Below are 26,880 nucleotides of genomic sequence, written 5' to 3' on the forward strand. Positions count from 1 at the left end.
GGTCAGTAAGAGAGAGAGCCGTACGTTAATATATTGTTCATGAAGGTAGATTTCTTGGTCCTCTGTCTTAAACTTCGATGGATAATTCCCTATAATTTTAATGAATTGGTAGTACTTTGAAACCAAATGTGTTTCAAAAATTTATAATAATAAAAAAACAGCTTTTCTATGATGTCTCTTGATTCGGTACAGTAGAGAATCTCTCACATGTCCTGTGGCTCCCTCCAGTGTCCACACCAGGGTTAGTCACAAGTTCACAACCCTATAAAGCCTCTGTATCATATACATGCATTGTTATATTCTTTAAATTATCAAATTGAACAAAACTTTGCTGAAAAACTTGTTGTATAGAATTTTCTACATGCCTTCTACTCTGATAGATGGTCATTTATATTATTAATATTTCAAAATGAACATTTACTGGACTGAAGCAACTTCGTTTACTTGATTATCCATACATCATTTTGAGAAAAGTAATGCTAAAATACAGTATGTATCAAATATGCTCCATCTGGCTTTTGAGGAACGTTCATTTGTACATTTCAATCATAATTGAATTGCACATGATTATTTTGTTTTGCCCCCACAATAAAAACTACTGAGCTTTTTGATGGATAGCTCCTTTATCATAGTATATGACCAATAAAGCTGTACTTTTTTTAAGTAAAAACATGAAACGCATATGCACTTGGCTTTAGAGTTAGATAGTTCACCCAAAAATTAACATTATTATCAATTACTCACCCTCAAGTTGTTCCAAACCTGTATGAGTTTCTTTCTTCTGTTGAACACAAAATATGTTTTGAAGAGTGATGGTAACCAGACAGTTGATTGCACCCATTAACTTCCACTGTATTTTTTCCCTACTACTATGGAAGTTAATGGCCACCGTCAACTTTTTGATTTCCAACATTCTTTGTGTGTGTGTGTGTGTGTGTGTGTGTGTGTGTGTGTGTGTGTGTAACAGTAGAAATAGTAGAAAACAAATTGAGGGTGAGGAAATTGACAAAATGTAATTTTTGGTTGAACTATCCCTTTAAGAGGGCATGTGGAACTTTGAAAGTGACTCACCTCACTGAATTTAACGGTTTTATTCATATTATAATTATTATATACCTGCTATTACAATAACAATAATTCTTACTTCATTTTATTTTTTAAATTTTAGGTTAATATGACCCGACAATAAAAATGTAACCAAATATAATTTTGGATAAATATCGGATGAGAATAGAACCGAATTGGTCTTTGTCAGATGACATCACACTCGCGAGAATCGATTATCTGACGTTTAGAAACAATGTTTGTTTTCGTTTCCTTAAAAGATGCAGGAGTGTAATTTGTAACATTCCACGACCGTTACTGTTAAATTACGACGACAGGCTGACAAACTAATGGACAGACACCCCAAAATGAGAGCGAGGTTGAGGTTCAGAGAAGCTGAAGAATGTTCATCAACTGATGAAGCGGAACCCAAATGTGCCGAAACAGAAGAAAATGCTGTTTTTATAGCTAATAGTTCTGTCGAAGCTCAGCGAGTCGGTGACCAAACTGAAGTTAACGTTAACAGTTTGACGACTCATAGACCAGATCAACCACCGCATGAAGATTACAACTCAGTCAACAGTTCACTGGAGATGAGAGATCACGAACTTTCCTCGTTAAACATTTCGCAGGTTTTTTCACTTACAGACACGCATCAGTCATTTAATTGTAATTTGTCTAGTGAGGCGCCTTTCCCAGAAACAAACTATCAGCCAATCAGCAAGGCGCCTTTTCCTACAGGAACCTATCAGCCAATCAGCGTGGCGCCTTTTCCTACAGGAACCTATCAGCCAATCAGCGTGGCGCCTTTTCCTACAGGAACCTATCAGCCAATCAGCGTGGCGCCTTTTCAGCTAATCGGCGTGCCACCTTTTCAGATGGTAAACAATCAGCGAATCGGCCATTCGTATTTTCCGATGGTAAACCATCAGCCAATTATCGTGGCGCCATTCCCAATGCTTTACCATCAGCCAATCAGCGAGGCCCCATTTCCGACACTAAACCATCAACCAATTAGCGAGGCGCCTGCAAACAACCGTGAGCCAATCAACGAGGCTTCTGTGGAAGACTTTGCTCAGGCGACTTCAGGAGAAAGTAGGTGGATGGAGGGATATTTGCTCTGGACCAGAACTTTAAAAAGCGCCATTCTCTTCCTTTACATTTCTAAGTATTCCAAGCATTCATTTTAAAGTATAGCTGTAAAGATAAATGTTACATTTAATTATTGTATTTATTATGGTTCAAGATCAATATAAGAGTTTTTAGCTTTTGGGCAAAAAAGGCCTGCACTTTTATGACTATGTGAAGTTTTCATGTGCATGCAGATGCCGCATTACATTTGAACTGTTTTTGTGAGCAGGAAGTAAGGTGGCGAGGTCTCGGAACCAAAAAGTGTCTATCAAAAGACCCATGAATGCCTTCATATTATGGTCAAAGATCCACCGATCCACCTTGGCTAAGGCCAACCCTAATGCCAGCCACTGCGACATCAGTGTCCAGCTGGGGTTAGCATGGAACAAACTGTCTGAAAACCAGAAGCAGCCTTACTACGTGGAAGCACATAAAATCAAGGCAGAACACATGCGGAAGTACCCAGGTAATCTATGCGGAAATATATTAAAGTGTCCCTATTTTGCTATTTCAAAGGTTCCTAATTTAGGTTTACATGCATCCGAGGTATAAAAAAAAATACAAATGTTTGATCGATAAAGCAGTGGTTTTAGTCCTGGCGACCCACTTATCCGATCTGCTTATTAAGTATTTCTCCCTTATTTAACACACCTGGCTCTATTGTGAAGAAAATGTGTGTACTTTGCGGACCTTTTACATTCACAAACCAATATATATATCATGCTACATGAAAGGTCAAATTCGAAAAAAGCATAATAGGGGCACTTTAAAAGGCATACAGAATGTCTTTTGAAACTGCTTTAGATTAATTGTTCTCATTTTTCTGCATTAATACAGATTGGGTCTATCAACCAAAGAGGCGTTCCGTCTCCAGAGGGCCAACGGCCATCCCTGCTGGGACCCTAATCTCCTCACTCTCCACCCTGACATGGGCACAGAGATCCAACCCTTACCCTTCAGTCGGAGACATCAGCGACGTCAGAGGGCAGAGCAGTCTCAGTCCTCCAGGTTCTGCTACTACTTTGTGTCCTTGTCTTTGAATATCACACGTTCAGTATGAGTTAAAGGAATCGTTCGCTCAAAAATGAAAATTCTGTCATCATTTACTCAAGTTACCATCAAGTTGTTTCAAACTTGTATGAATTTCTTTCCTCTGCTGAACACAATAGAAGATATTTTGATGAATGTCGGTAACCAGACAATTGATGGACCCCATTGACTTCCATAGTAGGAAAACTTTTTACTATGGAAGTCAATGGGGTCCATCAACTGTTTAGTTACCGACATTCTGTCGGTAATATGCCCCTTAAATTTGATTTTAGTCACTATATGCCTTAACATGACTGCAGTAATGATAGACACAGGTACAGTAGGTCTTTGATACTGTCCAGATATTGTCTTTCTTGCGCTTGATATAAAATAAAAGGTGTTTTAAAGAGTCCTTGAATCAGATTGGGAACCCTGTATTTAATAACCTGTTTTATTTTTTCCAAGTTTTTCCAAGTTATAGTGTCTATAGTGTCTCACTAATGATATTTCAGACATGATAAATACACTAATTAATAACACTAAACACTAATTAATTAAGCTTACAGAATCAGATATTTTAAAGTTTTTTTTAAACCCCTCCAGGAATTGAATTATTTGGATCATTCTGTTAATACCCTGCATGGTTAAACATGAAATGATATGAAGCCAAATGACTTTTTCACCCTAAAAATGTCACAATGCTTTTGCCAACATAAACCAAGGCATGGAGATGCAGCAAGGTCTTCACTCCGCTTCTCGCTGCGTCTTCTCTGCAAACCTCCACATGACTGGACCGCAGTTCTACCCAGAGTGAGCTTTCAAAACCCCTCCCTATATTGTAATGTATTATAAACATAAATTCTCAGATTGACATTTTATTATAGAAAAGATTTGCATTGCTACTTTTCATATGCTGAAACCAAAATGTTATTTGTCTCACAGATCCATCCCACATTCAAACTATTCTAGCCATGTCACTGACTTCATGAGACACTATGGAGACCAGAGGCATGAGGCGCTGAATCGTGAATATTCCCTCCATGATGATAACTAAGAGGAAAGTTGTTTCATGAATTCTAGGTTCCTGTTTGATCTCTTGACTGGACTGCAGAGAGTGTGTGTCCATATTCATATACCTAGTAATTGATTGTTTTTTACAGGTCATTATTTTAAAAAAGAAGGTTCTGTAAAAATAAAAAATGTTTTGAATTTCCCGCATTCAGGAGTTTCTGTGTGTTCATGAACAATGAGAAACATGCAGCATCTGTTATGAAACAGATCAGGCCCGGAATTGTGATTGCCAATCATTTATAAATGCCACTCAAGTGGTGTGAGTCACAGATTTAATTATTTTACCCTACTACCAGACCCAGACTTTTAATAATGTGAAAGTCCATAGTAAATATTATGTATTGCAACATCTTATTGCTAAATCTGACTGCTTTACATTTAACATCAATACGCATAACTACACAAATGGAACATTTAGGAAACATTGGAACAATATCTCAAAGTCAAAGTCTGAGTGAAAGTCCACTGTGACACAGGCACCGAGATTTAAAGATGAACCCATCATCTTAGATTTGCACTTATCTTTTGTCCTAGTCAAAAAACTGAGAGTTTAATCACAGCACTACTAAGAAGTATATGTTGAAACTGACGACAGATAGTGGGATTTGTTAGCTAACAACAAGCAGTGCTGTGCAGATTACTTAAAAATTGTAGTCCGTTGCTGATTACAAATTACATGATGACAATTTAGTTAGTAACGTAATTACTAATTTTAGGTAATGTATTCAGTCTACTTTTTTATTACTTTTGACCTAACTTGTTTATCACTTAGATCTGAATGGGATTATTGTACCATACTGATATATTAAATAAGAGAGCGAATATATTTTCCTAAAATATTACAACATAAAATGCATTAAAGGATAATTCCGGTATTTAACACCTTGAGTCTATATTGTAGTTTGTTTTGGATGAACAAGAGTGGTGGACAACATTTTTTTGACAATGGTTCCTCTCTCGAGTTTTTGACTATAAAAGAATTGGCCATGGACCCATTTAACATTGGAGTCAATGGGCATGTCCGAAAATTTCATCAAAACAACCTTTAACATTAGTTTTCAAAACTGTGCAACTCACAGAGTGATTAGTGATGTTAGTTGATGTTCCATAAAACAAAAAGTGTTGCGAAATACAGTTTCTGTCGTGTTTTATTCGTCATTTTGTAAAATCCCATTGAATTCTGTTGAAGGACTGAGTGCTCGTTAATATAAATGCGCTACCGGAAACGGAAAGGGGGCTGTTTACATTTGGTCGATGTAATCTTTTTGCTCGCTTCCGTTTCTCATAAGGCTAGCGAGCAGAGCAACTGTGCTCCGGGAGAGTAAGCGAAATAAACAAACAAAACCTTCATTAATTGTTACTTGTAATATGAAGTTGAACTCGACTGTGACCGTGAGTGTCCCGCGAGACATAAACATCCGTTATCGCCATCAAGTGGTCGGGAGAGTGCTAACGCTTCAGATTCAAATATTGAGCGGAAGTTACACAGTTGTGAAGTGTCTGAAAAAATAGTTCCACTATAGCAAAATAAACGGATTGGAATCATATATTGAGACGATATATTGTTTATAATCATCAACGAACACCACTAACCACTCGGTGAGTTTAACAGTTTTGTAAACGAACATTATTGGCTGTTTTAATGACATTTTCGGACATGCCCATTGACTCCAATGTTAAATGGGTCCATGGCCAATTCTATTATAGTCAAAAACTCGAGAGAGGAACCATTGTCAAAAAAATGTTGTCCACCACTCTTGTTCATCCAAAACAAACTACAATATAGACTCAAGGTGTTAAATACCGGAATTATCCTTTAAGCATTTAGTGTTTCCCAAACTAAGGTTAATCAAAAAACTTGTGTGAAAAAAGTTTAGAACTCTTGTGAAGAATGTTGGTAGACAGTTGACGGCACCCATTGACTTCCAGTAAAAAAAATACGGTGGAAGTCAATGGGTGCCGTCAACTGCTTGATTAACAACATTCTTCAAAATATCTTCTTTTTAATTCCACAGAACAAAGAAACTCGTAGGCCTACAGGTTTGGAACAACTTTAGGATTAGTAAATGATGACATAATTTAAATTTTTGGGTGAACTACTAGATAATTTCACTCCCATTTTGTCGTCTCCCATTAAATCCAGTCCCGTCTGAAGTGAAGGTTGTCATGCAGGAAGTAAAATTATGCTGCCACATTTTGGCTAAAATCGAAGGAAGCATCACGTGACATTTGTGATTTTAAGACTTTTCCAGAATGCACTGAAAGGCATTTAGATAATGTTATGCCGTATGTGTGCCATGTTTTTTTTTTTTATGGATGCCACATTTTTTTTTTTTCAAGAGCTGCAGAAATATTCAACTCAAGCCTTTGAGTTGTGATTTTTACTCATGTAGTTTAAGTTTTAGATCAAGAAATAGGCTATCACCATATAAATACATGAAACATTTGGTGATATTTCTTGATATAACTTCTCTCTTCTCCTCACTGTATCTTCTCTCAAACCTCCATGTGACTGGACCGCATTCTACCCAGAGTGAGCTTTCAAAACCTCACTCTTGGGCATGTTAAGTTAATAAACAATGGAATGGAATGAAACATGCGGTATCTGTTATGAAACGGATGTCTTTATTTATTTATTTGTTGTTTGTTTGTTTGATCCTGTGGTGTTTTGAGGTAATAATGGCAATAATGTCAATCCAGCCAATGACGTAAAGGAAAGTGAGGAAGTGCTTCGCCAACAGGAAGTTTAGCTGAAGTGTGTTTGTTTAGTTTCTGGAGCGATGGCGGAGAACATAGAAGGAGAGAGCGCTGGACTGGCGGAGAACAGGTCAGATAACTACACTATAACATCCAGTATGACGACGCTAGATGTATATTCACGCAGAAATCGGTGCTTATTCATATATTAGCTAGATAGCCAGCCTGTGTTAGTGTGAGTGGTGGGAAAGTCCGCTGGCGCAGTTTAGCGCAGTTAGCATTTTTGCTAGCTTCGTAAACGTACACTGTTTTTTTATTTATCTGGTTGAATAGTTGAAACTTTAAAACGCAAGCGAAGCAAAACTGTTCGCTTCAGAACAACGCACTAATTAAAATGAGAATATTTCCTGTTAGCAACTAACGGTGTGTTTGCAGCTGACGTGTTAGCTATGACTGCTTTGCATGCTGACTTTAGCCCACCTGCTTGTTTGTGTACGACAGGGGTCCTTTTTATGACATGCTTATTTTGTTTATATTTAATTTCTGTTAAAATTAGCACTGAATAGAGAAAACCGATGAGATTCATTTTAATGTCCGTAGGGGTTGATAGAAATCTTAATTTACGATATCTAACTATCTATGAAATACCCAATCTTCAGCCATCTAACTTAATGCTAAAAGAAACTCCTGACACTAACCTATCCACTGTGCACAAAACAAACTGACAACCAAGAACAGAAGAAATATACTTATTCATACAGTCCTGATGATAATACTGTGAAAAATCAAGTGAAACAAAACTCGTATTATGTGCAACTATTTATTCATAATTATTCTCTTATTGTATAAAAATGTATTATAATAAAAAACAACAAAACTAATAATTATTTCGCTTCTTAAAGAGTAGTGTCTTAAGCCCCTTTCACACAGAGTGTTTGATTCCAGAAATTGCCATAGAATTGCTAGAGTGCCTTCTGTGTGAACGCAAACACGTCCCGGGATGGGGACCTAGTAACGTTGTTGGGATCAGTCCTGAAATGCCCCCTGTGGCAGCACCACTGCCGCAAGGGGTGTGTCATACATCTAGAAACTTATTTAGATAATTTCCCTAGACAACAATTTTGTTGCAGAGCTTTAAGTGTACTACTGTAAGTGGTGGTTTTGCATACCAATAATATTGGTTGTTACTGATTTTGTGTACTGATTTTTTTTCCTCCTCAGTATGGTGTTACGTTTTCGTAGCCCTGCTCCACCACCTAGCGCAGTTTTGCGAGGTCCTCCTCCATTACTACGACCCCCACCTCCGCCCTTCGGCATGATGAGAGGACCCCCACCACCCCCTAGACCCCCTTTTGGTAGACCACCGTTTGACACCAGTATGCCACCTATACCCCCACCCGGAGCTATGCCCCCACCCATCGGACCCCCACACCTGCAGGTAGGAATTATTACAAAAATACAATATTATATGTGCACTAAATGTTACTTTAAATCTCTGATGGTCTCTGATCTCTCTCGGTCTCTAATAGTCTAAGATTGTCTTTTTCACAGCGGCCACCGTTCATGCCCCCGCCCATGGGAAACATGCCTCCTCCTCCCGGGATGATCTTTCCGCCTGGAATGCCTCCGTCACCAGGAACGACTTCAAGTTTGGCTAGTGATGACATCTGGGTAGAGAACTCTACACCAGAAGGAAAGGTACTGAATGTTACTCGACGATAGCTCTATTTTCATTGCGTTTGTAAATATAATATTTAAATATAATAATTGATATAATCATTATAGTATTTTAAATGTAATCTTTTATTTCAAATTGGCTGGAAAAACCAAAGGAATATAATCATATCAGTTGGCCTCAATTCGTTGAGCAAATAGATGTCTCCTTCAGTTATTCTCATGCTCAATAAAAGGCCAACATTTTTTTATTGTACAAGCTTCTGCTTCTGTTCTGTTCTACATTTCATCTACAGCGCACATTTAGAGCCACTCCAGTGCAGTGGCACAGTAATCACATGACATTTTCCTGTGATAATATAGGGAACCACTTATACAAAAATACGTAACAATTCATGTTTTTACTTGGGCTGCGATTTAATTTTTTAATCCAACAGACGTGTGTGTGCTGAAATCTCAGATCAGAAATCAATTGCATGCAACAGAAGTCCCCCCCCCCCCACCCCCCAAAGTAACGCTAGTAATATGTGCATCGTTTTAATTTCTTTGCTATTCAAATATCTGACTGAACTACAAACATTCCAGCAATGTCTTTGAAAAAATTATGTATGCTCGAGCATCTATGCCTCTATTATAAACATAAATTAGGCTCAATCCACTTCTCGTTCTTCAATTATCAGCAGCCGCACAGGCATGAATATTGCTTTTTTTAATGCACAAGTAGTTCCAGGTCTCTTTAATCAATGTTCTGTATCAATGCGCTGTTTTCATTGAAGCGTACACACGCATACGACACTCGTATACAGAGATCGCGCAAACAGGACACACACAAACAGGAGCACAGAAACTTATCTACGCTGCCCCGCACATTTTAGTAATAAAATAGCTTCACCTGTGAATCGCTACATTATATTTCTCAGCAACGAGGGGGTTACATTGCTTTTTTGAAGTAATTAAACTCACAGCTCGTTGTTAATGGAGAGAGAGGCGCTGAAGCGACACAGGCACGCATCTCTCATCTTTCTCTCTCGATAATTAATTCAAATAAATGCTATAATTCATTCATTCAAATAAATGTAATCTTACCGCACTACTTTATCTCTTTATCTTTCTCTTTATGTACTTTATATCTGCGTAATGCTAGATCTAACAAGCCTTAATTGACGAAAATTAGACAATTTTACCCCTCTGGTTTAATATTGCACTGCAAACATCAATAACAGTTTTAAGTTGTCAATGCTGGCAAATGACCATGATATAAGTGCTACAATCACCGGCTAGCTGTGCATTAAACTATTTTAAGTTTCCTCCACGGCTCTAACTTCACAGACATCTTAAATCTCCATAGCTCTGCTTGTTCTGTTGTCTGTGTTTGTGTTCAGGTGCGTGTACAGTACCAAACACTGTACTGTACACATGCTGTGTTGATTATAAGACTTACACGCACTATAGATGTGTAAAACTTTTGCCCAAATCAAGTCAGTCAAAATTGTCTTAAGAGAAAAAAAACATGCGTTGCATCGGCCACAATGTATTATTACATTTAGAAATAATGTAAATACCAATAAATAAATATTTTACAAACATTATCCTTTAAGTTTGATGGTATTCAGAACAGAAATGGAAAAAAAAAAAAGTATAAAACAAACAAATTTGTAACCCTCTTATTTGGCACGAATCCAAACGCGTGCGCTTTGCATGTTTTGCGTGCTTGACTTTAATTACATTATATAAGTTGCAGCATGTCTCAGATTAAAAAAACAACTATTTATATTCTGGAAAATATGGCATATTCACTTTTTTTTTAATCTTTTATAGCACTTGCTAGTAAATCTGAATGGTGGTTGGACAACTAGTCAACCATCCTGACCCACTCATAGCATTAGCATCCTAGGACTTTTGAAACCTTTCTTCTATGCTCTTCCAGGTATATTTCTATAATGCCCGGACACGCGAGTCGGCCTGGACCAAACCAGAGGGAGTGAAGATCATCCAGCAGTCAGAGCTCAATCCTCTAATGGCAGCTCAGTCTGGAGGAGCTGCAGCTGCTCCTGCTTCTACTGCGGCTAGCAGCGCTGCTACGGTTGCGACCGACCCGGTCTCCACCCAGAACATGTCCCCCTCACACACCCTCAGCTCCAGTCCCGACCCCAGCACCAGTCCGGCCCCCAATGCCTCTCAAACCTCCACCAGTGAGTATTAAACACAGAGGATGAGCTATGAATCATGTAATGGCCTGTTGTTCTCAACTTGAGGGAAAATTTAAATAAATAAATGTCCGTATAATTAATCAAACTAAAACTCGCAATACCATCTTATTTTTAATGTAAGGCAACCCTTGACGCACATCTTGGCAAAAGAATCGCCATTAACTAGTAAATGTTTGTTTACTGGTAATCGCCAGACTAATATATTATATAAGTATAGTCCTATATGTATATCTCCACCAAATCAGCTTATCTTCGGAAAATTGCTTTATGCATTAAGATGCATTCATATGTGATATAATATGGAAGCAACACAGCTACACTTTTAACATCAGTCAATTAAGCTTTTTTTTTTTTTATATAAATTTTAACTTAAGCTATTAGAACAAAAATGTGGTACCATGAATGAACAAAACTGCATATGTAATTTTAACAGAACTTAGGGCTTGAAACTTTGGTCATTCAGTGTTTGTAAAAAAAAAAAAAAAAAAAAAAAAAATCTGATAAGATAATGCTACTACTAATTCTACTACCAGTAATAATAACAATATAAAACACGCTAAGGTCTTATGAGCTGCTGGGTTAATGAATATTAATAACTATTCTAAAACTGATTTGCTGAAATCAAACTCATCTGAAAAGGAACGCCATTCGAGACAGGAAGTAACTTTTCAGATTTTGATCTTTTTAATCTTTAGATTACCACTGCAAACAAATTTTTTCTGTGTATTAACTTGCACTGACTAATTGTTCACCACAAGACTAGTAATATGATCTAACAAAGTAAATAGGGTCAATTTTGATTTCATGTCGACTTTAAAGGCTGAATAATTCTAAAATCTAAAAAATACAACAAAGAATATAATTTACATGTAGATTTAGAGCTGGGCGAAATGGCCAAAAAAATTTATCACAATATATTTTTTTTATATTAGTGGATATCGATAATTATCACGATAAATGTCAAATCTTTATTTCTTTCAAGTTTAAAGGCAGATCTTTGCTCATAAGTGAAAGTTAGGAGCAAAAAGAAACCAGAGCGTTAATTGTGGTTTTAAACTACTCTTTATTGTCAGAACATATCATGACAAACTCTTGCCAAACAGTGAACATTCACAAATTTTAGGTAGAACATTCAAACATTTGTCATTTTTCCTTAACAAAATAAATATCTTAATAGAAAAAATGATTTCTTAGTTTCTGCATGTGCTAATTTTTATTTGGTAAAATGTAATATTTTACCTGTTTGAGTTTTATTAAAATTAACAATTGGTCATCCAGCATCATGCATTTAGATCATGATAACCACAGATAAAGCCGGGCATCGCCTACAGCACCTCACTATCATGGCAAAATGTCACTTTATGGTTTATATGGTATTTGTATGAAAACCAGTAGCCTAATTAAATACTGTAATTATATTCCATTAGTCCTTTAATACATTGTCTACATTAATAATATAATACAATTCAATATGTATATCCCACATTTCATGGTGCAGTTAATATTTCTAGGCTAACGTTACAGTAAATCTGTGGTAAATGATGGGAATTAGACAAAGCTTCTGACTGTATTGTTGCTCACAGTGTTTCTCATGTTCGTCAGCGCGGTTTCATCTGCCTTTAAACTGGTTTAAATCACTGGGACATTTGTGTTCTTCGCTGAATTCAAGCACTTCTCACTGGATCTCGAGAACGAGACCGATCAGAGTAAACGCATCTGCTCCATAGACAGATCAGCTCTAGTGAGCTGGTGCTGCGCTGCCGTTTGGACTTTAAGGCGAGCGGATAAAGGTCCGTGTGGCGCGCGCGCGCGGTTCAAATGAGTTTCGTTCCGCTTTTGGCGCATAAACATTATTGAACATTTATCAAACTCTTGATATCGTTTTATCGAGAAAAATTATATCGAGATAATTATCGTTTTATCGCCCAGCCCTAGCGTCAATTCTACGTGGCATGTTAGACTTTCTCGCTCACGCTCTTTGCAAGTTATTAAACACTTCAGTCTTCTGCATAAATTATAAATTCAATATAGATTAATCCTCCTTAAAGCTAAAAACATTATTCAGTCAAGAGCAGTGAGGCATTTTCTGCCTCTTGGTCCTTGATTAACAGTAATGACTGACATCAGGTTTATTAGGCTGCTGTCACTTTAAGACCTGACGCACATCCTATTTTCTCACAACTCTTTATGTACATTTAAGACTTCATTTAACTAATTTAACTGTGCTTGTGACGATACTCACCATAATGTGTGTGTGTGTGTGTGTGTGTGTGTGTCTGAGAGAGAGAGAGAGAGAGGATATTCACAGATACGTGCTAGTAGTAATGCACTCTTTTGTGTCTCATCATGTGTAAATGGTTTAAAAGCATTTGCATGAATAAGAGCGTGATCATAAATTGTAACGCTAGCCAAAGGATGACGGGAAAAAAAACGAGGTCTGATGCATTAAAATGAACGCATTAAACTAAAAAAAATGATTGCGTGCGTTAAATTTTGACGGCAATTTATTTTTAGAATTAGTTAAGATAATAAAAAGCCACATAAAAGTGCAGCCCTATTATATTAAATCAATTTTAAATAAAAACAATCATAATTAAACACTTACTCTTATTTAAGGGTTTAAATAATCTAACCCTAACCCTGACAAAAAAGTTTGTGAATCCCTGATTTAAAAGATTGGTAGTACTCATGTCATGACCAATATGATAAATCTATAATGTTTTGTCTTGATATCTTTAATCACTCATCCATTCTTTCCCTTTGCTTTGTTGTTGTAGCGTCTGTTTCTGAGATGCCTCCAGTGGCCTCTACCCCTCCTGCTAGTGTAGGAGTGACCCCTGTTGCTGTGGTCAGTGTTCCTACAGTAACCGCTACAGTCACTGCAGTGCAGACCATGCCACTGTTGCATCAGAGTCTCCCTCCTGGCCTGTCTGTGTGCCAGCCATCTGTCCCAGCATTCCCCCCGGTCATGGTACCACCATTCAGAGTGCCTCTCCCTGGCATGCACATCCCACTGCCTGGTACGTAGAAATGAATTTCTTTGAGTGAAACAACAGTTTGGGTTTCGATATATCTCCAAAAAGGACAGATGAGAGTACCAGGAGTTTATGCGAGCTGCCTGTACACTAGAATCACTTTCGGTACTGCGAACAGCAACAAAAAAAAATTGCCGCTCTACCTGTCCAAACACCTGAACACACACTGTTTGATTTTAGACTTTTAGATTTTAGGCTCCAGTTTCCCGGGCTAAGAACTGTCAGCACAAGAACGTGAACCACGTCAGTGGAAAAGGGGTAACAGACAAGGCTTATATTAAGCCAGGATTAGTTCAGTTTGGACATATAAGTAGCTTTTGTGAATGTGTTCTAGGATTTTTTTTTTTTAGCTTTTGTAAATGTTTTTTAGGAAAAGAAATGACTGTTGTGTAATATGCTGTGCATCTTGAGAAAATGGCACTGCCATATTTTAAGATGTCAGTGCAAGTTGCTTTCAATTAAAACTGCTCACACATGCATTTTAGTCTGGGACTAGGCTTAAGCCTTGTGAAACCAGGAGATAGTGTTGTATTTGGTGCTTTTTAGTATTTGAGTTGGTGTAGACCGCAATAGAAACTAAACTCTATTAGTGGACTTGAATTACTCAATAACCAGTAGATGGCGCCCTCCTCTTACAAAGTGATGTGGACAGGCTGCCTACACTTCCTCTTAGTGTTGCACACAACAAATATGAGGACATTTTAAATTTGTGATTTCCAAGCATTAAAAATTCATGGAGGTTAATAATCTTAAATCATGGGTATTTCTACAGTGTATACAATTGTCTGCTTTAAAATGTAATGGTCACCTGAGTTTTCAGAGCCTATCTAGATATTATTATTTTGTCATGATATAATTTATACTAATACTAGTTACGTTTTGACACCACTTGATTCCAGTTTCGGTACCATAGCAAAAAGTATTAGAAGTATTTAAAGGATAATTCCGGTATTTAACACCTTGAGTCTATATTGTAGTTTGTTTTGGATGAACAAGAGTGGTGGACAAAAAATTTTTGACAATGGTTTCTCTCTCGAGTTTTTGACTATAATAGAATTGGCCATGGACCCATTTAACATTGGAGTCAATGGGCATGTCCGAAAATGTCATTAAAACAGCCAATAATGTTCGTTTACAAAACTGTTAAACTCACCGAGTGATTAGTGATGTTAGTTGATGTTCCAGAAACAAAAAGTGTTGCGAAATACAGTTTCTGTCGTGTTTTATTCGTCATTTTGTAAAATCCCATTGAATTCTGTTGAAGGACTGAGTGCTCGTTAATATAAATGCGCTACCGGAAACGGAAAGGGGGCTGTTTACATTTGGTCGATGTATTCTTTTTGCTCGCTTCCGTTTCTCATAAGGCTAGCGAGCAGAGCAACTGTGCTCCGGGAGAGTAAGCGAAATAAACAAACAAAACCTTGAAAATATTGAAAGACGTGACCACTGACCAGTGCAATATGAAGTTGAACTCGACTGTGACCGTGAGTGTCCCGCGAGACATAAACATCGGTTATCGCCAGTGTTGCCAGACGTACGATAATTATCGTATTTGTACGATAATTTTGACCTCTGTACGATGTACGATCAATAATGAAAAAAATCCCATAATGTACGATCATTTCAGAATTGCCCACAAATTAGTTAAAAAATCTCCCGGAATCCAGATCGAGCAAGCAAGAGCGCGCATGTGTAGCGCGCACACAGCAGAGAAAGGGAGCGAGAGACCTTGCGTGTGTGTGCTAGTGTGCGTGTGTGCCTCACGAAGCGCATGTAAGGACCCAACCAATCGAATTATTCAGAACCACCCCCCCCCCCCCCCCCACACACACACACACACACACACCCCCACCCCCCCACACACACACACCCCCCGGTCTGCGCATGTTTTCCTCGTGTACGATCATTTTCTTCCAAATACGATAATTTTGAGCTTCTGGCACGATACTTGGACATTTCCAATCTGGCAACACTGGTTATCGCCATCAAGTGGTCGGGAGTGTGCTAACGCTTCAGATTCAAATATTGAGCGGAAGTTACACGGTTGTGAAGTGTCTGAAAAAATAGTTCTACTATAGCAAAATAAACGGATTGGAATCATATATTGCGACGATATATTGTTTATAATCATCAACGAACACCACTAACCACTCGGTGAGTTTAACAGTTTTGTAAACGAACATTATTGGCTGTTTTAATGACATTTTCGGACATGCCCATTGACTCCAATGTTAAATGGGTCCATGGCCAATTCTTTTATAGTCAAAAACTCGAGAGAGGAACCATTGTCAAAAAAATGTTGTCCACCACTCTTGTTCATCCAAAACAAACTACAATATAGACTCAAGGTGTTAAATACCGGAATTATCCTTTAAAGCTGAAGTCCGTAGTTTTTCCTCTTTGTCGCCATCTCTGTTCAAAATCTGCAATTGTAGTTATTTGCGGAATTATCAACTTTACGTGGGTTACAACATCAGCATTGCGTGATTACATTTAATGCCCTTCCGATATTATCCTTGTTTTCGCCTGGGCCCGGTTGCAGTCTCTCTTTTTCTGTAGCCACTCCAAAGTCTTTTGCATTTTACAACGGGTGAATCTCCAGTTGTCACAGGGGATTGTCGTTTGAGCCTTTCTAGATCCACAATCAAATTGATGTTTAATTATATCAAGTCCTGTGAGAAAAGGCTATAAATCTCCTAAACATCCTTAATGTGTACAGAAGTGACGTAATGACGCAAAGACATGCTCGAATTTCCCGCGGAAATCCACCAGTACCACTGGAAAACATTATTACAAGCTTACCGTTTTGAATCGAGCTAAGGCAAGCAGATAGTTTTGAACACTGGCTGGTTGTGTACTTCCTCAAAAATGTATTTTTAACCCAAAAAAGTTACGGACTGCAGCTTTTTAGCTGTTTGAAAAAAAAAATATATATATATATAATTATAAAATTAATTTAATTTTACTATTATGAAATAATATATTAAAACATTAGCATGTTGCCTTCAAATATGTTTAATTAAAAAAGTTAGTAATAAAAGGAATACCACAAGGAAGAACAAAGAAACATCCTTTTATAATTCCAAGGATTATTATCCAGCCTGAAAAGCCATACATGAAAATCCACCCCAGAAATCTCAATAACATTTGTTTGAAAAAAATATCTATCCATTCATCATGAAAAATTCTAAAGATGTGGAAACCCTGTAATATTTTTTGAGGTTTGATCTGCTGAATGCAGATTTTTCTTTTGCAGGGATGCCAGGGATGGCCCCACCTCTTGTACCCATGATGCATCACCAGTTAGCCATCACTGCAGCTCCTGGACATCTAGTGGGGACTCTTTCACTTCCTGAATGGTCGGAGTACAAGACGGCTGATGGGAGGATCTACTATTACAACAATCGCACTCTGGAGTCCACCTGGGAAAAACCTGCTGAACTAAAAGAGAGAGGTAAGCCAGACCTCATGTCTTTTTTCTTTTCTTTTTTCAACATTAACATTTGTCAATTCAACATGTCGGTTTAGCACAGCGAGTCAATGTTATTTTCAGAAATATTACTTTATTTGTCTGAACAGATAAGAACATTGACAAGGCTAAACATGGCCATAACCATGCTGATTCAGTTTTAAAGGATATAGACATGGACATCAAATCTGACTTTGGCAATTCTAAAGAGGTAAGTGTGAAGTGTGCAAGTGATTTAGACTTGTTTTGAGGATTTAGGAAACCTTACTGATAATGTTTTGATGTTGTAGTTGCCCAGGGAAGAAGATATGACAGAGGAGGAAAAAGCAGCACAGAAGGCCAAACCTGTCGCCACAAACCCAATTCCCGGTACTCCCTGGTGAGCCTTTTCGTCTCTTCAGTGATTAAAGTCTTTAAAGACCCCCTGAAAGACATTTTTTTTTAAAGCTTTTAGTATAAATATGTTGGCCTTAAGGTTATGAATAAGCTGTTGTGTGCCAAAACAATGACAATTGCATTTAGGATATTCAAGCATTCAAAACGTAGTCTCTCACTTCCGCTAAAATGGATCACGGATTTGTATGACATCACCGTGGACTTCAGCTTCTCATCACAACTTCTGTCCAATCAAATGCTCTGTAGAATCTAAAGCGTTTGTTGTGTGTTTGGTTCCTCAAACGCTCAAGTTTTATTCCGTTTTCCTGTTACTGTACGTTGGTTAAGAATGAAATGGCTAGAATTTATTCACACCTCTACTATTGAATCCAACGTATCATCAGCGTTCTGATTCGCTTCCATGATGCTGTCAAGTACGAATTGCAGTCTGTGAGGTAAACTAAACACTATTGGCTATTTGAAAAGGGGGCGGAGGAGCCATTCAATATGTCCCGCTTTAGCTTCCTGTTTCAGTGGAAATTACATCAACACATCATACAAAGCTGTGCGTTCCAACGCACTTCAGTGGGCCTTTAATGTAAATTAATGTCATTAAAGTACCATTTTTTTTTATGTAAAGTTACAGTAAAAATTATACATATTTGTGTTTTTTAGGTGTGTGGTCTGGACTGGAGATGACCGTGTGTTTTACTACAACCCCACCACACGACTGTCCATGTGGGACCGACCTGAGGAGCTGGTGGGCCGGGCTGATGTGGACAAATACATTCAAGAGCCCCACCACAAAAGGGGCCTAGATGACAACAAGAAAATAGGTAAAACGCACTGTGACCCTGTGATTTGCACTGCATAGATTGTCAGCTTGCTTGTAGACTTTGATTCTTGGTTCAGAGTACAGTAACGCAGCAAAAGAAGACACACACTTTTATTTCTCACAGCAGGTTTCATCAAAGAGGAGATTGAAACCGCCATAGAGGACACACTGGACGACGAACCTTCTAAGGCTAAGAAGAGAAAGTAAGTACCATCAGCTCTCAGCAGGAACCATAAGGGGCCGAGCACTCACCCCTGCTGAACACCTAACTTTTGTATTATACAGAAGAAGCTAGAATCATCACAACAACTTTATTTCTAATCATATGAAGAGAAAAGGAAATGAGGCTGCTTCCGTGTAGGCCCTGAGCAAAAACATGTTGAATGGACTGTTTTATGTCAGTTAAACAAATTGTCGGCGCTTTTTTTCTTTTTCTTTTTTTTTTTTTGCACCCAATGCTGACTTGTCTTAGCAGTGGTAATCTTTAGTTTGGGTCTTTGAAAAGTGGTGACTCCATAACGTTTATCAAATCAGTCACTGTTTCCCATCAGTGCCCTTCACGCCTGCCTCCCCCTGACCCCAAACAGTGGTCCTGTTGCACTGGGGACTATTTTTCAGGGAACGCTTCTAAGCTCTGGCGATGCCAACGTGGGCCTCCAAGGTAACCCACCTTGTTTGACCTCTCTCTAGCCTCCATTAGGCAAACCCCAGTGAACCAATCAAAACTTCAGCCCTTCAGTCATGTGTATTAATGTAATAAAGGTTTTGGGATTTGTTTTCAAGAACCGAAAGCAAAAATACCAACATATTTATTTGTACTTTACTATGTATTCTACCTTTCAAAACGCAAAATAACTCGATGCAATGATTGCATGAATAATGCAGTCCTTAGACTTTGAACACACCTTCTCAAATACAAATAAATTTTAGTAGGGCTATCAAAGTAACACACTCTGTTAATTAAGCATGGTTTCATAAATATACACTTAGTTTGTTTCGACATTAACGTTTATGAAATTTGACTAGTCACAACAGTTTCATTCTGTTTTGAGCAATTTCTAGAAGTACATTTTCTATCCTTAAAAGGAACCAAATGCATTGATGTTAACTACAAAAAGTTTAGAAGATTTCAATATTTTAATCGATTGACGGCTCTAGTAAATAGATTACAGTTCGATAGAAATGTAAATTCTCTCAATTTAAGAGAAAAATCTTCAGTATTTAAGTCGTTACATTTATTTATGTACCGCTTTTTACAATACAGATTGTTTCAAAGCAGCTCGACAGATAACAGGAAAAAAAAATTAAAGAAGCACTTTTGCTCAAAACAAAAAAGTACCAAACTTCTGAAATGTTCTTCCTCACACTCTTCCTCTTCCTCTTCTCTCTGGCAGGAAGGACGATGTGAAGGAGGCTGACGCAGAGAAAGACGCGGCCATGGAGGCCGAACTGAAGGCCGCTCGTGATCGGGCCCTGGTGCCCCTGGAGGCCCGCATGAACCAGTTCAGGGACATGCTGCTGGAGAGAGGGGTAAAACACTTCAATCCAACGCAATACTCTAACCAGCTCTGTAATGTTAGACACATAAATCTGAATGGAAGCCCATCAAGGTACAATCTTAAGTTCATTCTTGTTACTATTATTCTTTAATATTATGTAATATAGTCTTAAATTCCTTTCTGCTCATTCTGTCACTCCCGTTTTCTTCCCTGTTATTTCTGAATTTCTCTAAAGTTTGTTAAATGATGTGCTTGACTATAGGGATGGGCGGTATGACCAAAGTATTTATATTACAGTGATTATATTGAGATAACTCTATATATCTTAAGAGTTATTCTGGAAATCCAATGACATGCATATTTGACAATCATTAGGTCTGAAATCGGCCCATATATGCTCATTCACGATTTCCTAAATTTGTCCACTAATTTATCCCAGTTGATGTTCAAGGAAATGAAAATGAATAATAAGTGAATTTGGACGAATGCGTTGGAAAGGCTTCCGCTTTTGCATAGTTTTTGCTTTGTCAATGAAGGAGAACCTTCTGTAGTACAGGGAGATTTCAGATATACAAATAGTGACTTGGGTAATTAAAATAAGATAATTTCCTATTGATTCATTAGGAAGTGTAGGAATAGCAATATAGCAGTGCTATACTTTAAAAAGCTACAAGTTAATATATTTTATTTTTTTTATTATTTTTTTTACAATTTTCTTCGAGTCTGGTATGTGTGCAAAACACAGTGCACAGCATTATATAACATTGGATTTAAAAACCGATTCAGAACAGAACACATTCCAAATATGATTGACTGAGGCATAAATGAAACTGATGAAAAATGATGCACATCTATTGGCAAACATCAGTTGATCAATACAATAAACTACTTGGGATTCCTAAAAAACTGACAGTGTCAAATTTAATTGGCTCCCATTATAATCAACTGGATATGGTCTGTAGATGCTGGTCTGGTCAGTTTTTTTTATTTTTTATCATGCTATACAACAATATAGATGCAGGATTTATTCACTGTTGTATATAATATGTAAGATATGGTTCATATCAAGCTAATAATGTACAATCGTACCTCATATTAAAGCAGCACTAGGTTACTTTTCTTTTTTTTGCTCTCGGGGTCCCCCTACAGTTGGGAAACAGTATTGTCCTCTACTACTGTCGTAAACTCTGTCATACATGCACGTGCATTTGTTGACAACCATGATAGCCCTGAACACTGTAGGAGTTCACATGCAGGTGTTCTGCTTGCGTCGCGTGTGAAATGTCTTCATCCAGGTACAGTGGCATATATTTCAGCATGTCATGATATGAATATAATTACATGGGTTTTTTTTTTTTTTTTTTTCAAACGACAAATGATCGCGATGCTCACGTTTACAAGCCAGCGTCATTATAGTAGCCTAGTCTATTGGTTACCGTTTTACTGAATCTATATGATACTTCAATGCAATGTTTGAGTGGTAGATATAATAACCATATATCGTCAATATTATAATATCAAGCTACCATAGATGAATCTGAAAATTTTACAAATCGATTTGCATTATAGCTTGTTTATTTGTTTACAAATAAACAAATATCACAGACATGTTAGGTATCCTAAAATATTATTTTGTAACGTTACATCTTATATATTAACTTGCAAGAATGTAGCCCCTATCAAACTTGTACACGCCGTTTAGACATAGGCTTTCATTTGATATTTGAAAGTCCGCATCGGTCGGGCATAGGGTTGCCACCTTTGATTTGTGAAAAACCGGGACATTCAGATTATTATTATTTTTTGGGGTCTGAGTCTGAGTTGTAGGTTGTAAATAGTATTTTCTTTGACACTGGTGGCTCATCCGACTTTGTTCGTTATCCTCATAGACAGTGGTTATCCTCCTCGTCCGTCTCTCCCCCCATTTCACACAATAGATGTAAATAGACAGTTTTTAAAAAGCTAGCTAGCAACTAAACTCACACTGTATCATCTTGGATGTGTGTTGATGCGCGCGCGCGCGACCGACCGACAGCACAGCCAGTTGCTAGGCGATAAGTTGAGCTTCTAATCAAATAAAAGTAAACGCCTGGCATTGGCTAATCCACTGATTTACCCGTTTTTACCATGGTTTTTACCCGTTTACGGACACAGGATTGGATGTACTGTACACAACTATGAAGAAAACACAGTAGCGGTAGACGGAAACGGTTTAATTTGAAACCAGGAAATTCTACTTTAGAAGTATATTTTCACAAAAAAACGGGACAATTCGTGTCCCGGGAAAGAATATGAATTTTCTGGGACTGTCGCTCAAAAAAGAGAATAATCCCTGGAAAACATCGGGCACCCCTCCTCCTCCTTCAGCTCACGCCAGCGAGGAAACGCTGGCCCAATGTTGATCCTCGTTCTGCCTTTAATACGATCACTTTCTCGTTTCCTCTTGTTGCTTTCCTCCGACAAAACCTTTGCTTTCTTGCTTTTCTGTCTGCTTCGGCTATGACTATAACATTTGGCAAACAAACGCTAGTTTGGCTCGCACGTCCGACTTTAAGGAAGTGGGGGTGGTGGTGGAAGTGACGTATATGCCGTAAAGCAGTCGAATTTTGTAGTTCTCTTTGTTCGCCGGTTACTACCCGAAACCCGAAGTTTAAAAGTACGATTAAAAACGCTACAGACCCCGTCGGGCTATGGCAGACGTGTCATTCAACCTATTGTAAGTCGATGTACCATCACAAGAGACTTGGACATATATTATTAAGGTTGAAAAGTAACCTAGTGCTGCTTTAAGGCTTTCCACCAAATAAATTATTACTAGACATAAAATATTTGAATTAAAACGGTTTTAAAATCGTACCTGTTTGTTATATTATAGTTGGTTAAAATGTAAAAAAAAAAAAAGGATTTTATATATATATATATATATTAGGCAACAATACAGTACATTTCATACTGAAGTCCTCCAGTTTTGTTTTTAATAGTCGATTAGTGAGACTCAAGATGGCAGCTGTTGAGTTAGAATCAAACGAGAGAGAGAGAGTTCTCCGTGTGATACGAGAGATATGAACGAATCAGATACGTGGATGAGCCGTGTGTTCTACAGCAGAGCTCATACTGACGAATCAGAGTCATACCACCCAGTCCTATTCGACAGTAGTGTTCGTGCCCTCTCTGTTCACTGTTCATACTAGAACCTCTATCTGTCTGATTTATTTAAAAAAAACTTTGGTCCTACATAATAGTAATTATTTGGCATTTCAAGCAACTATCACAGTAGAATGTAATGTTGCATTGAGTAATGGATAAGTTTGTACTTTGTTGATTGATTTTATTTTTCATCCATGTCTATCAGTGTTTTGCAGTAGTGTAATTGTAGGTGATTCGATGTAGATTTGTGTATCATTGTAATTGTGTATGTTGTTAAAGGAATGTTGTGGGTTCAACACAAGTGAAGTTTGTATGTATGTCACATGATGATTAACTTGAAGTGTTGTTTTAACATTATTGGACGATCCGTTCGTTGGTAAGCCATCTTTCTGCCCACTTCATGCCTGCAGGTTTCAGCTTTTTCCACTTGGGACAAAGAACTGCACAAGATTGTGTTCGACCCTCGATATTTGCTGCTCAACCCCAAGGAGAGGAAACAGGTGCGAGTGACTGGTGTCTGCTGCTTTGCTGAATGAGCAGAAGCGAGCAGCGTTGTGAACGTGTCTCCATTCACTGTGCAGGTGTTTGATCAGTATGTGAAGACTCGTGCTGAAGAAGAGAGGAAGGAGAAGAAGAATAAACTCATGCAGGCTAAAGACGACTTCCGGAAGATGATGGAAGATGCCAGATTTCACATTAGGTCTGTTTTAATTTGGTCTTCTCTACATTTCGAGTGTTCAGCACTAAATAAAGGTCTGGTTTGACCTGCTGATGTGTATCTTAAGACCGAGTGTAAAACAGATTAGATTGACAGACTAAAATGTCACGTGTTAATTTCCCTTTTCCCTTTTAGGACCACATTCAGTGAGTTTGCAGCAAAACACTCCAAGGATCCTCGTTTCAAGGCCATCGAGAAGATGAAGGACAGAGAAACCATGTTCACAGAGTTTATGGTAGCCTTGAGAAAGAAGGACAAAGAAGAATCCAAAAACAAAGTAGAAAAGGTCTGTCCCACAACCACCACTTGCATTGACAGGAAGTCAGAAGTGCTGTTGAATTGAACTATATTCTGTTAAGCTCTGACAACTTGTGTTTCTGGCTGCAGGTGAAACAGGACTTCTTCGATTTGCTGTCAGACCACCATGTGGACGTCTCTCAGCGCTGGAGCAAAGTGAAGGACAAGCTGGAGACGGACCAGCGCTACAAAGCCGTGGAGAGCTCCGCTGCTAGAGAAGAACTGTACAAACAGTATGTGGAGAAGCAGGCCAAGGTCAGAAGGATGGTCTTATTGTCTTAATATAAGGATGGACCACTTTTAATCGTGACACAACCAAGGCGACGTGGAAAAATATGAACCAATAATATCATAGCACATGATGAGAGGAATGTACGCGTGTCTTTGTGTTGTGTAGAACGTGGATGCGGATGCGGAGAAAGAGCTGGAGCGGCAGGCTCGCATCGAGGCCAGTCTGCGGGAGAGAGAGCGGGAAGTGCAGAGAGCTCGATCGGAACAGACCAAAGAGATCGACAGAGAGAGAGAGCAGCATAAACGAGAGGAGGCCATCCAGCACTTCAAAGCTCTCATGTCAGATATGGTCAGTGCTGGCTCACTCTGAAGAGTTCTATTTCTTATTGTACATTGTATTAAATATACATCTTCCTCAATTCTGCTGTTGTCTCTTGCGTGTTCACATATAGGTGCGGTCAACGGATGCTTCCTGGTCTGACACGAGGCGCAACCTGCGGAAAGACCACCGGTGGGAGTCGTCATCTCTGCTGGAGAGACATGAGAAGGAGAAACTGTTTGAAGAACATGTGGAGGCTCTTACCAAGAGGAAGAAGGAACATTTCAGGCAGCTGTTGGATGAGACCTCGATGGTGAGACAAGGGTCACAACAAAATATATTGATATTATTATATACACATTATATAAATAGTTATATACATTATATAATTATAATCCTAGAATAAATATATAATGTTATTATACAGGCATATAGTAAAAATATTCATATATTTTTATACATAGAATTATGTAATATTATTATATACTTATTTAATTATAGTAATAGTATAAATATATAATGTATATAATACTTACTGTTACTTGATGCTTGTATAATAACAATATTAATATAAAAACTTAAAATAATATAACTAATCAAATTCTAAATAAATATAAATAAAATATACATAAGTATTGTTAGTAAATGCTAAAAAAGAACATCTATAATTTCTTGTTATAATTATATACTTATAGATTTAACAAATGTGTGTGTATATATTTGTTACTATTATGATAATGTTATAATAATAATTAGAAAATGAATACTAATGTACACTACATATGATTTGGATTAAAGGTAAATGAATAAATGTAAAAATGTGTTAACCTTTTTGTTAATAGATGGTTTGTATCTGAATAAAAAAAGGACAAGAGATGTATGTTATGATTTCCTATCTAACGGACATTTAAATTTGAGTTATTAAATATCAAATGGATTATTAAAACCTTAAATGTGTATCTGTGGGTTTTCCATGTGTTCACGCTGCTTCTGTAACTATTGAATCATAGATCACCTTAACCACCACATGGAAAGAGGTGAAGAAGATCATCAAAGATGACCCACGCTGCATCAAGTTCTCCAGCAGTGATAGAGTGAGTTATGTTATTTTGATGTCATATTGACTTTTTTTGCCTTGGCATCAACTTTTTAAACATTCTTTCTTTCACCTTCTAGAAGAAACAGCGGGAATTTGAAGATTACATAAAGGACAAATACATCACAGCCAAAGCTGACTTCCGAACTCTCCTGAAAGAAACCAAATTCATCACGTATAGGTATGCACATCACTTTCAAAAATGGTGAATGTTATTTAGTCATGACTGACTTGCTTTAGTCAAACAGAAGACAGTCTTGCAGGTTTGTGCTTACATGAGAGTGAATAAATGATGACAGATTTTTATTCAAAGTGAATGTAACTAGTGACATGAATCATCTAGTATTTAAACTTAGTCACTTCTAAAGCTGTCGCGCTTGTGTTCTCTGTAGATCACGGAAGCTGATCCAGGAGTCAGACCAGGCCCTTAATGATATTGAGAAAGTCCTTCAGAACGATAAACGTTACCTGGTCCTAGACTGCGTCCCGGAAGAGCGCCGCAAACTCATCATGTTCTACATCGAGGACCTGGACCGCCGGGGACCCCCTCCTCCTCCCACAGCCTCTGAACCCAGCCGCCGCTCCACAAAGTGAAGCCGTAGTGGACTTCAGAGGACTGAGCATGAGCCTGCACTCGTCACAGCACAGTGTTTAACACATGTATTTCTGAAATGTCTGTTATCTTCTCAAACTGTGCAAGATGATTCCCTGTACGGCCACTAGTTGTAGGCTAGCACAAGGCAAACTGTCAATCAATGAACTTCGGTGGTCAGGCAGGGAATGCGTTTGTACATGTCACACTGCAGCCTCTTGTGAGCATCAATTGTAGCAGGCTAATATGATGGGTCAGCGCGGAAAGGGTGTGAAATAAGTTGTGTACCCTTCAGTACATGTGTATGTGAAAAGTTTCTTAAAGTGGTTTGATTTGGGCTTGTTGCTATATTTCTGTGTTGACTGGAAATAAATGCAATCTTTTTGTTTTGTTTTTTAGCAGTTGTGTTCT

The 26,880-nt window shown here is 38.0% G+C and overlaps 2 protein-coding genes across 6 annotated transcripts; both read left to right on the forward strand.

The window, feature by feature from the left end:
* Nucleotides 1–1,243: 1,243 nt before the first annotated feature.
* Nucleotides 1,244–4,421, forward strand: LOC306984346 (transcription factor SOX-30-like). Of its 2 annotated transcripts, none has more exons than XM_079585632.1 (5): nucleotides 1,244–2,139; nucleotides 2,405–2,641; nucleotides 3,013–3,183; nucleotides 3,927–4,014; nucleotides 4,147–4,421. In XM_079585632.1, the coding sequence occupies exons 1-5, from the start codon at nucleotides 1,395–1,397 to the stop codon at nucleotides 4,256–4,258; spliced, it is 1,353 nt and encodes a 450-aa protein (XP_079441758.1). In that variant the 5' UTR covers nucleotides 1,244–1,394; the 3' UTR covers nucleotides 4,259–4,421. The 2 variants fall into 2 exon arrangements, with proteins under 2 accessions (XP_079441758.1, XP_079441759.1); XM_079585633.1 differs by lacking the exon at nucleotides 1,244–2,139 and adding an exon at nucleotides 2,140–2,330 and having other exon boundaries at nucleotides 2,402–2,641.
* Nucleotides 4,422–6,978: 2,557 nt separating this feature from the next.
* Nucleotides 6,979–26,867, forward strand: tcerg1b (transcription elongation regulator 1b (CA150)). Of its 4 annotated transcripts, none has more exons than XM_079586166.1 (20): nucleotides 6,979–7,102; nucleotides 8,194–8,410; nucleotides 8,524–8,670; nucleotides 10,574–10,838; nucleotides 13,634–13,876; nucleotides 17,133–17,345; nucleotides 17,471–17,571; nucleotides 17,651–17,739; nucleotides 18,411–18,571; nucleotides 18,695–18,773; nucleotides 19,965–20,100; nucleotides 23,627–23,716; nucleotides 23,798–23,916; nucleotides 24,070–24,220; nucleotides 24,322–24,486; nucleotides 24,629–24,811; nucleotides 24,915–25,094; nucleotides 25,792–25,875; nucleotides 25,958–26,058; nucleotides 26,270–26,867. In XM_079586166.1, the coding sequence occupies exons 1-20, from the start codon at nucleotides 7,056–7,058 to the stop codon at nucleotides 26,469–26,471; spliced, it is 2,973 nt and encodes a 990-aa protein (XP_079442292.1). In that variant the 5' UTR covers nucleotides 6,979–7,055; the 3' UTR covers nucleotides 26,472–26,867. The 4 variants fall into 4 exon arrangements, with proteins under 4 accessions (XP_079442292.1, XP_079442293.1, XP_079442294.1 ...); XM_079586167.1 differs by having other exon boundaries at nucleotides 18,698–18,773; XM_079586168.1 differs by having other exon boundaries at nucleotides 17,148–17,345.
* The last annotated feature ends 13 nt before the right edge of the window (nucleotides 26,868–26,880 follow it).

Source organism: Phoxinus phoxinus, assembly GCF_949152265.1.
Source record: "Phoxinus phoxinus genome assembly, chromosome: 17".
Classification (NCBI taxonomy): domain Eukaryota; kingdom Metazoa; phylum Chordata; class Actinopteri; order Cypriniformes; family Leuciscidae; genus Phoxinus; species Phoxinus phoxinus.

Bases quoted from the DNA above. Each gene is read 5' to 3' on its own strand.
- tcerg1b (XM_079586166.1), top strand. From the start codon at position 7,056: ATGGCGGAGAACATAGAAGGAGAGAGCGCTGGACTGGCGGAGAACAG. The intron at 8,671-10,573 runs GTACTGAATGTT...ATGCTCTTCCAG, and splicing joins ACTCTACACCAGAAGGAAAG to GTATATTTCTATAATGCCCG. The intron at 10,839-13,633 runs GTGAGTATTAAA...TTGTTGTTGTAG, and splicing joins TGCCTCTCAAACCTCCACCA to CGTCTGTTTCTGAGATGCCT.
- LOC306984346 (XM_079585632.1), top strand. From the start codon at position 1,395: ATGGACAGACACCCCAAAATGAGAGCGAGGTTGAGGTTCAGAGAAGCT. The intron at 2,140-2,404 runs GTAGGTGGATGG...TTTTGTGAGCAG, and splicing joins TCAGGCGACTTCAGGAGAAA to GAAGTAAGGTGGCGAGGTCT. The intron at 2,642-3,012 runs GTAATCTATGCG...GCATTAATACAG, and splicing joins ACACATGCGGAAGTACCCAG to ATTGGGTCTATCAACCAAAG.